Source organism: Silene latifolia, chromosome X (genome assembly GCF_048544455.1).
Source record: "Silene latifolia isolate original U9 population chromosome X, ASM4854445v1, whole genome shotgun sequence".
NCBI lineage: Eukaryota > Viridiplantae > Streptophyta > Magnoliopsida > Caryophyllales > Caryophyllaceae > Silene > Silene latifolia.
The window spans coordinates 19,734,770-19,744,979 of record NC_133537.1 but is presented as its reverse complement, the minus strand read 5'-3'; the positions used below and the strand labels follow the sequence as shown (position 1 = coordinate 19,744,979).

Here is a 10,210-nt window from a genome sequence, read left to right as displayed (position 1 = left end):
ATGTGCCACGTAATTTGGTTGATAGGATACTAATCATAATTAGAATTATCATATAAGAATGTATCACATTATAAATGATAAATGTAAGAATTAGACAAGTTAAGGCCGCGGAACCCGGAAATTATAGAGTACCCAACATCAAATAGTCATATTAGAGATTGAAACTTCACAAGAAATAAATGTGACCCAGGAACATAGTACCCATCATCAAATCAAATAGACATTAAAAAGATTGAAACTTTGCAAATAGTAAGTGAAACTATAGCATACCCATTGTCAAAAAAAGAACTAAAAAGATATTAAATTTTGCTACGAACCAAATGAAACTTGGATATTATAGATACACCTCATCAAATACACTGAAAACTAAAAAATTTGAGACTTCGCTAGAATAATTTGAGTCTTTGCTACAAACTAAACTGAAACTCGGTTAGATCAGGTTTTTCAAGCTCTCTATACCTCCTAATAATAATGGAATACATGTTATCATGGGCGACACCAGAGCAGCATTTGCTCAGGCTAAGTTCCCATAATGAGATGTAGTCCCCAATAGCTTGAAGGCTTAAACATGTTTAGCTTGAAGAATGTACTTCAGTCAGCCTTGGCAATCTACAAGCAAGATCAACGGTGATCTGAAAACAGCGGCATAATTCGGTAAGACCGGTAATTTTAGAACTATTTGAAATTTGGCCACCTGAGTTGACCTCGTGTCGTAGTTCTCAATAAAGGTAACTGTACGAGAACGCCATCAGAACAAATCCGCAACTAAATAAACTGAGAAGCAGAATTCTGACAGAAAACGTACTGGTCAATATTCCACAAAGTAAAACTGCGGGATTATGCAGGTTGAAAGTTGGTTCCTCCATATCGGCTTTCCATAAAGCAATTTTCGAATGAGGCTGAGCATCCTGCTTGTTAAGCAAAGGGTATTAGATGTTGAAACCAAACTTTACAAAGCAAAGCAAACCACATTAATCTCAAGATAACTGAAGACAATATAAATGAATAATTGATGAAGAATGTAAGGGAAATACCAAAATACTTGTATATATGGCAAGCTCCAATTTAAAAGGCTTCCGTAAATTACGAGAACCACTGGGAAGAACCACCGCCCACCTGAGGAATTGGAAAGTGATAAGCATGTGAAGAACCAAATATATAATGCAGAGTAAATATTGCCAGACTATCAGGATGCAACGATAATAAACCAGCAATTGATACTTACACTTTTCTTGAAAGAAATTGTGGAGCAAGTAATTCCAGAAACCCTGGCATCATGGGTTTTCTCAGCCACCCAGCGTATAAGCATATGTGATTCTATAAATTCCAAATATAAAACAGAATCATTGTCGTGTATAGCAGAACGCCAAACATTTTAGACGGTGACATAATGAAAGTAAATGATACAAATGAAGTCAACAGAATAATAGAGACAACCTACCTCAATTGCACGAACAATATTGGTGAATCCTTTGGCTCTCGCGATGTCCGGTGCGGTTTGACAATCATCATTCACCAATAAAGCATTAGCTGAAAAACGGGGCAAACCAGTTAGATTCTAAGAGCTTCAGAATTAGTACACCCTCCATTCCAATACGTTATTTAGTTTCGCATAAAAAGAGAAGAAAGTCGGCTTCCTAATTCACAATAGATGATACCTCCATTAGAAAGAAGTAGATTAACGTGATATTCTAAGCCTCATTTTGCAGCATGATGTAATGGTGTACCTCCATTATGACCTGCAATCACATAGAAATGTCAGGAAGGCTTAACAAATTTGATAACAGCAAAATCGAGCAATAAGGGAGTAGTTGTACCACGACGAAAAGCATTGACATTGGCACCCAACTCTATAAGTAATTTAACTACATGATGTAGTGCTGGATTCAGGCACGCTGCCATTAACGGAGTTTTCCCTTCTCTATCCACACACTGCATCACAAACACCATACATAGAAAAATCAATCTCCAATTCTCCAGTATCTTCAACCAACAAGCAAAATAACATACCCCATTTCCCAACATTCCATTCGATCGTATCGTTTATCCAAATTCTCCTCATATATTTTGAAAAACGTATAGTCGTATACAATCAAATGGAACCGAATTAAGCATCATTTGAGCTAATTTGTCCATCAACTTTATCCCCCTTAAAATTCACAATTACATGCTGACGTCCCACAAACATATAACAAAGCCACAAGATAACAATTCAACATATTCTATTATATATTCTAACTCCGTCTCAATCATTTGTTTATATTTGATTAAAATACGCCTCAATCCGCAACTAAAAAAACAGTCAGTTTAGTTAGTCGTTTGCTTATCACTAATATAAATCATAGATCGGAAACCCCACAATATAATTGCAGTAACATTTTGGAGTCTGCCTTAGCATATTCAAATAATGTAGGCTCAAGCTTCTGCAATTCAATAAACCATCAAAAACACATGTACCTTTACATCCTAAGTACCCAAAAAGAAACCAAAAGTAACACACATGCATAGTTTTAAATATCAGCAGCTATGATCCCGCCTTTTACGCCTTAAAAGACGATATTCGGCCATGATAACCGATACCGCGACAGAAACGGAGATTTAATACTATGCACACATGTATTAGAACTTATCATAAAATCTTTAACACTTTGATTAAAATCTAAAGTGAGAACAGAGAAAGCAAGTCCGGATTTATTGATCTTTCTTCTATTATTATTATCAGAAACCCCAAGTTCTTGGAATAAAAGCTCGTAGATTTGCTTTTGATCAAACTTTGGCTAATTTTCTCCCATAAAAAGCTCTTCTTTCCTGCTTCTCTTATACACGCACTACGGTTTAAGGCTGCTTCACTTGACTCCATTGTTTAATCTTTTACAATAATTTCCTACAGAAATCAATAAACAATGTCAAAAAGCTAAAGATCTCAACTTTACCAAATAAACAAATTACAGAATACGTCCGTCTCACATAATAATTACTATATCAAGTATAAAACAAAAATGAACCTATTTTATTGTAAAAGTGTGTTTTTTCTGATCCAATATATAAATCAACCACTAAAGAGCAAAACAAGAACCCAGATCATAAAATGGCTAATAATTAATAGCAAATTTATGAAAATAAGCTCTAATTGTTAAAAATTTAAAGTGTTTATACACTAAGAAAAATTCTAAAAGGCACTTGCCTAAGTTTCAGTTGCATGCTTATAGATAGAGTAACGTATTTTTAAGTTTTAACTGAACTGATTGGCGTGTCGCAGCTACACAAATTTGGATTCAAGGAAGGACATGAACAGTTAAAAGAAATTAAAAACTGATCAATAAACCAAATAAGCATGTGACCCACTCACGTTCAAACTGGTGCAATATCCCAATCCCTAGAAGACTTAATTCAACAAAGACAGTAGATCAAAGACAGAACGACAATGATCAGATGTTGAAAACAAAACTAACTTGAGGTTGGATAATAACAGGAGTCATGCCAAGAGGCTGTTGTCGCCATATATAATAGAGAGCTCCATTTTTATGCTTTGCCACTCCTTCCCCCCTGCCCTCTATACTGGCAATTCACTTCCTCAAATAATAACCTATTAAGCCATTAATTACCGTTTCAAATAAATAAAGAGGTAACAACTCACAACCTATCTCGCTTACGAATAGAGAATCAGAAATGCCCCACTCTAACACCAAAAAGTAAGGAAATCAGAAATGATACACTTTGGAGATATATATCTCGACATATATCTCTATTTAGAGTTGTGTATCTCGATATATATCTCGACTACGAACATAGAATCAACACCTTATTTCTCCCTTGTCAAAAGAATACTAGCCCTTCATGCTCTCACTCGGCCACACCAATTTCACTACAAGTTTAATCAACAATCAAAGACATACCCCAAATTGAATCACCAAGCAAATAAAGCTTACCACTTAAACAATGGACCCGTAAATAAATCAAATTTAAGCTATCAAACAATAACAAAGGAATGTTCGCAAATACATAAAACCACAGCCAAACACACACCAAGATGAAACAAACCGACAAAAAAAAAATCATGCTTCTGAATACCCAAAAACTAACTTACATTCCACATCTATAAAATATAATGAAAGGCGCACTGAGATTATAAACACACCCGAGGACAGAGGCTAAAAGCATTACTATAAATACCGCATGAATAAGCCATATATGTAGGCCATTTTACGAACCTGAGTGATTGTTTTTTGTCCAAAACAGAAACACTTTATAATTGTGTTGTAAAGCAGAAAAGGGCCAACATTGGCCATATTTACACAATACATCAAAGTTCAAAGTACCTAGATGCTATAAATGTTGTACTTATCTATGAATGGAATTATTACTCAAGCCTAAACAAGCTGTCTGAAAGGGTACATTCCCGTGTTCCATAAATAAGGTCGGAGTACAAATAAATGGAAGTCCGAAACTTACAAATTGGTGCACCAAACTCAAAAATAATGGGTTAGAGAGATGTAGAAATGCAATCAACCAAATATACTGCACAACACTCAGCAGTCAAAGAAGTATAATCATCCGTAAGTTTGACAAAAGATCATCATAAAGAGAAGGGTTTGGTGTACACGTCAAATGGCTCGCAAGCAGTCAACTGCGGCTCCTATATATAAGCATCAAGTGAAAAAGCTACAATGTTAAACCAGTGATGAATGCGTAACTGAAGACCCGACAAACAGAGAATTGATTTAGAAGAATGCAGATGACTTCCATAAAAGAGAATAAAAACAAATAAACACTTCATTGTGTACTGCGGATACTACCTTAACGCTAAATATCAACCATATTCTGACAGATAAGTTAAACCTCCATGTCCATCGATCATAGTAAGGCTTGGAAAGGTGAAAGTAGCTAAAATAATTTTTTACCAGTCTGTCAATACTATCAACATTTCAATAGGATTAATGATAATTACTCCCTATTCTTCGATTTCCAAAATAAAAAAAAATATAGTAAATCCAATCTCCCTTACCTCGCCACAGACAGAAGACATGCTGAGTGTGCGAATTTAGGAAAAAGACATGCTAAATGTAATATCTGTCATTCTAACAATTAGTTACTGTAAAAATTTAGAATGAAAAGTAATTCCATAAATAACCAAAACTCGAGTAAGAAATGATCAAAATCAGAAATTATAATTAGTTCATTTCACTGTATGATTAAGAATTTAGAAAACTAAAGTTCAAAAGGGGAATAAAAACTCTAAATCTAAAGTGTGCATCAAACAACCATAGCATAAGAAGCTTGAGCATGAAAACTCGAACAATTAACACAAACAAAAAACGTATCAAAACCCAAATTAAGCAATCAAATACAGCTGCATCACATATGATTAATTATAGAAGTGAGAAACAAAATAGGCTATGGGGAATCATCAATAGCTGTAGCCTTAAACTGAGCAGAATTATAGAAATAACGGTAATCAAATTGCAAATGAAGTTGAAATCGAAACCCTAGTTTAGAAAAAGGGGAGAAAGAGAAAAAGAAATGAATACCAGAAATGTAGAAGCTCCTCAAATTTGAACCGTAATCGTAACAAAGGCGAGCGATTTGCAGAATTGAATTGAAGCAAGAAGGAGAAGGAAAATGTTTTTAATAGTGATGATGTGTAAATTGGAAAAGCAGGGGACAAAGAAAGAGGGAAGTACAAGGAGGAAATTGTGAGAAGGTGTGGACAGAAATGAGGAACCAAGTGAGCACAGTAGGTAAGAGGAAAGAGCAAAAAGTTGTTCATCACATGCACCGCACGGAAACTACTGCTCTACTATTCATATTTACCAAAGTTCATACATTTAGAGTGTTTTTAGATTTTTAGATTTTTCGCATTTTGTACAGCATCTTGATATGGTTGACTGGTTGTACAGTTGACTTGAAAGAGTTAATGGGTTGTGCAGAAGCGTTATCCAATTGGCAAACACGCGACAGTCAAGTCACCCAATAACATGGGCCTCACTCAATCTAGGCAATATATGAGCATATGGGCCGTTTAATTTGGCCTATCAAATCCTGTTTGCTTGAAAAGTTTCACATCCCAATAAACTAAAATATTAAAGATTGCTCAACTTTTTTTCCGCCTAGTTGATTGACAAAAAAAGTGGGCCCCTATTGAAAATAATCTTTTAATTGATTCACACAATTAATTGAATGACACACAATTCCGTCAAATGGTGAATAAAATCTTTCACACACAATTGATTTACACAAAGTGGGCGATACTAAATAAAATCAAAAAGATAACATACTAACTCATATGTTAAAAAATTAAGCATTACAATAATATCTTATAGTTTCATATTTTAAAATAGAAACAAAGACAAAAAAAATAAGGATTATATACTACAAAGTTATATACTGGTATAACTTTATTGCGGTATATCCTATAAAAATACAAGTATATCCTATAATATACTACGAAATTATATACTATACAAAATTATCTCTCTAAATATAAAACAAGTATCACGAAATTATATACTATACAAAATTATCTCTCTAAATATTGATTGATGAACGACTTATATAAATAAATAACCTAAAAAATACTGTGCTTTAACACGGGATCTTCACTAGTTATAGTATAACACCGTTGTATAATATGACCACTTAAAAAATGATCATTTTATGTTAGAAAGTAATCACTTTTTAAAAGTGGTCAGTTATAAACTTGAAATAGTCACTATTTATCATAAAATAGTCACTTTATATCTGTTACACCATGCCACAGTCGTATACAAATATACAATAATTAGTAAGGCCCTGTTCTTTTGGACATACAAATATACAATAAGGCTCCGTTTGGCATATGTGTCGTAATCTATACATGTCTAGTGTTAGGGCTGTCGTCCAAAAAATTCCTAGGGTTTCCTCGTCTATCGATTCTTAGATTCTCCTTTCTCTCGAGGCTTCCTCTCATAATTTCGATTGTGAGAGAGGTTTCTTTCGGTGTTGCTTCGTTGCTTTTGTTTTGTTATGCAGGTACATGAGATGGATTTTACGCGTGGTCAGAGACGGGCTGGGAAGGAGATTGTCGAAGGGGAGGAGGATGCACAAGACGGTTTGGCGTTCGAATGGGATGATGAATTGAATGTGGGAGAACAACGAAGTCAATTGATGCTTGTGGGTAAGATATGGGCGTCGAGATCGATTAACGTAAAGGCTGCTATTGACACCATGGTGAAGTTATGGAATCCCTCAAAACCTATGCTTGGTAATGTTGTTGATGCGAAGGAGAAAACCTTTGTGTTCAAATTCGGATTGGAGCGTGACAAAAGTAGGGTTCTCGAGGGGCAACCCTGGCATTTCGATAAGTTCGCGTGGTGCTTCAATGAACCCAATGACAAAGGTAAAATTTCTGATGTACCTTTATTTCGATTACCGATTTGGGCGAGAGTGTATGACCTCCCCATACAAGGGAGGACGAGTAGAGCTAACGTGGAAAGGATAGGAGCGAGCCTAGGGTCGTTTATTGATGTCGATATGGGACCGAATACTGAAGTGGAGCGTGCTATACGAGTGAGGGTACTTCATGATGTTCGACAGCCGCTTAAATCGTCTATTCCAATTAGGATGAAAGCGGGGAGAACGGTGCAGTTCGATGTCAAATATGAGAGATTACCAATCTTTTGTTATGGCTGCGGGGTTGTCGGGCATGGGGAGAAGGACTGCGATGAAGGACCGTATGAGGAAGGGGAGCTTAAATTCGGGGAATAGTTAAGGGCATCGCCATAGAAAATTACAAAAACCACGAAAGAAGGGACGGGGACTGGGAATGCTCGACGGTCCTTAACCTCTGAATTTGATGCGATAGAAAAACAGAATAACGAAGCTGATATTGCTCGAATGATAGAGAAGCTACAAACGATAGCTATTGATTTGAAGAAAAGTAGGCGGTGGGGGAGAAGCCGAATGCAGAACAGGGGAGGAGTGGAGAAGAGCGAGGCTAGGAAAAGTGGTGAGATGGAGAGGATATGGGAAGGAACAGATCAGGAAGGAGGGAGTGGCGAGGATGAGCAGAGTCCTTTGTACATCGCAATTGATAATATGGTGGATTCACATGGGGCAGAGTTGATGGGAGGTGGAGGGAGTGGGATGGTAGAGGGTGCTGGTGATGCTGAGGCGAGGAAGGAGCAGGGGGAGGGCGTGGTTTAGTACTGTAAACGGAGCTGGACGAGAATTGAAAGAGCTGGGAGTGGGTGTGTGCATGGGGAGGGAACTCATGAAACTGGGAAACGAAGTAGGGAGTCAGATGCTGGAGACGAGTTGGCTAAGAAATTAAAAGTGACGATAGACGGGGGCGTCTTAATACCTGAGGCGGAGGTTGAGGGCACTCAACCCCGCTAGGCCCAATGAATCTTTTAAGCATTAACTGTCGGGAATTGGGCAACCCCGATGCAGTGAGAGCCCTTCGCGTCCTTGTGCGAAGGGAAGCCCCGGCCATACTATTTTTATGCGAGACAAAATTGTGTCGTCGTGAGATGAGGAGGGTGAGGGAGAGCTTTGAAGGGTATTTTGGTTTGGAAGTGTATAGTAGAGGGAGGTCGGGGGGTCTCGCTTTTATGTGGCGAAAGGAGATTAACCGTACGTTTGTTTCCGCTTCGGCACACCATATGGATTTTGTGATACGGGAGGATAGCAAAGAGTGGCGGGTGACTGGATTTTATGGGTGGGCAGCGGTGAGTGATCGTCATTTGTCTTGGGAGCTTCTTCGGGTCCTTCGAAGACAGTCCGAGTTACCATGGATATGTATGGGTGATTTTAATGAAGTCCTCTACTCTACAGAAATGAAGGGTGGGAGCCGTCCACAATGGCAAATGAACAATTTTCATGCAGCTGTGGATGAGTGTGGGCTGAGGGATGTGGCATGGGAGGGATATCAATTCACTTTCGATAATGGGCAGGTTGGTGATGCCAATAGACAAAGCATGCTAGATCGGGCGATGTGTACGAGTGACTGGATCGATATGTTTCCCTATGCTAAGCTTTTTCATCTGGAACGAGAGTACTCTGATCATGCGCCGATAAAGTTGATTTTGGACAAGAGAAATGCGGGGGAGATAAGGAAGCACAGGTTCCGGTTCGAACAGATATGGGTAGGGGAAGAGGGGTGTGAGGAGGCGGTCATACGTGGGGTAGAGAAGGGGCACGGCAATCTGGGAAGAGCCATTAATGAATGCACTAAGGAAATTCAAGCTTGGAAAAAAATCAATATTGGTAAGATTAATTGGAGCCTGGAACGAAAGAGAAAGCAACTGGAGCGATTAAACAGTGGCACACGGACTGAGGTGGAAGTGGAGTGGAGGAAAAAATTAGTGGCGGAAATAGCGGATTTAAACTGTCAAGAAGAGCAATATTGGAGGCAAAGATCGCGGGCTTTATGGCTGCGAGATGGAGACCGCAATATGAGTTTCTTCCATAATAGGGCTGGGGAACGCAAGAGAAAGAACTATATTGGCATGCTTATTGATGATGATGGGAACGAAAAGGTGGGGGATGAAGCGGTGTCTGTGGTAGCTGTCAATTATTTCCAGGAATTGTTTGCGACATCTGAGCCCACGAACTTGTCAGGGGTGATGACGGGGTTAGAGGGGCGTGTTTCTGCACCCATGAATATGATTTTGTGGGAAGAATATCGAGAGGAAGAAATTGTTGCAGCCATTAGCCAAATGCACCCACTAAAAGCTCCGGGTCCGGATGGAATGAATGGCTTATTTTATCAATCATATTGGCATGTTATCGGTCCAGATGTGGTTGCCTCGGTCCTGGGCATTTTGCGAGGGGAGATTTCACCATTCGAGTTCAACAAAACGAATATTGTTCTTATCCCGAAGAAAAAGGCTCCTGATAAAATGCGGGATTTCCGACCCATCAGCCTTGCAATGTAGTGTATAAAATCGTGTCTAAGGTCCTAGCCAACCGATTGAAGCTGTTCCTAGGAGATATTGTCTCGGAGAATCAGAGTGCTTTCACACCGGGGCGACTGATTACGGATAACATCCTAATTGCCTTTGAGCTGGTTCACCATATGAAAAATTCAAGACAGACGGAAGGGCATATGGCAATCAAACTGGATATGGCAAAAGCTTACGATCGAGTGGAGTGGTCCTTTTTGCGAGAGGTTCTTGTGACTATGGGGTTCGATGGTGAGTGGATACGACGGGTGATGGACTGTGTCTCTATT

General features: G+C 38.5%; 3 protein-coding genes across 19 annotated transcripts; 2 read left to right on the top strand and 1 right to left on the bottom strand.

The window, feature by feature from the left end:
* Positions 1-304: 304 nt before the first annotated feature.
* LOC141623095 (putative E3 ubiquitin-protein ligase XBAT35) lies at positions 305-5,840 on the bottom strand. 17 transcript variants are annotated; one of them, XM_074439156.1, is made up of 8 exons: positions 5,529-5,840; positions 2,830-2,884; positions 1,835-1,932; positions 1,442-1,475; positions 1,226-1,317; positions 1,035-1,116; positions 806-908; positions 305-732 (listed from the first exon to the last, which is right to left on the bottom strand). In XM_074439156.1, the coding sequence occupies exons 3-8, from the start codon at positions 1,900-1,902 to the stop codon at positions 596-598; spliced, it is 516 nt and encodes a 171-aa protein (XP_074295257.1). In that variant the 5' UTR covers positions 1,903-1,932; positions 2,830-2,884; positions 5,529-5,840; the 3' UTR covers positions 305-595. The 17 variants fall into 17 exon arrangements, with proteins under 17 accessions (XP_074295257.1, XP_074295247.1, XP_074295251.1 ...); XM_074439146.1 differs by adding an exon at positions 3,453-4,636 and having other exon boundaries at positions 1,835-2,884; positions 5,529-5,839; XM_074439150.1 differs by adding an exon at positions 3,453-3,586 and having other exon boundaries at positions 1,835-2,884; positions 5,529-5,839.
* Positions 5,841-6,853: 1,013 nt separating this feature from the next.
* Positions 6,854-7,743, top strand: LOC141616994 (uncharacterized). The gene is made up of 2 exons (XM_074434161.1): positions 6,854-6,892; positions 7,009-7,743. Exons 1-2 carry the CDS (start codon positions 6,854-6,856, stop codon positions 7,741-7,743), a joined length of 774 nt encoding a protein of 257 aa, XP_074290262.1.
* Positions 7,744-8,378: 635 nt separating this feature from the next.
* On the top strand, positions 8,379-9,914 carry LOC141616993 (uncharacterized). The gene has a single exon (XM_074434160.1). It carries the CDS (start codon positions 8,379-8,381, stop codon positions 9,912-9,914), a length of 1,536 nt encoding a protein of 511 aa, XP_074290261.1.
* The last annotated feature ends 296 nt before the right edge of the window (positions 9,915-10,210 follow it).

Coding starts and splice junctions, on each gene's coding strand:
- LOC141623095 (XM_074439146.1), bottom strand. CDS start 2,025: ATGTTGGGAAATGGGGTATGTTATTTTGCTTGTTGGTTGAAGATACTG. Junction 909..1,034: donor CCATATATACAAGTATTTTG/GTATTTCCCTTA, acceptor CTTAACAAGCAG/GATGCTCAGCCTCATTCGAA. Junction 733..805: donor ACTTTGTGGAATATTGACCA/GTACGTTTTCTG, acceptor GTTCTCGTACAG/TTACCTTTATTGAGAACTAC.
- LOC141616994 (XM_074434161.1), top strand. CDS start 6,854: ATGTCTAGTGTTAGGGCTGTCGTCCAAAAAATTCCTAGG. Junction 6,893..7,008: donor TCGTCCAAAAAATTCCTAGG/GTTTCCTCGTCT, acceptor TTTGTTATGCAG/GTACATGAGATGGATTTTAC.
- LOC141616993 (XM_074434160.1), top strand. CDS start 8,379: ATGAATCTTTTAAGCATTAACTGTCGGGAATTGGGCAACCCCGATGCA.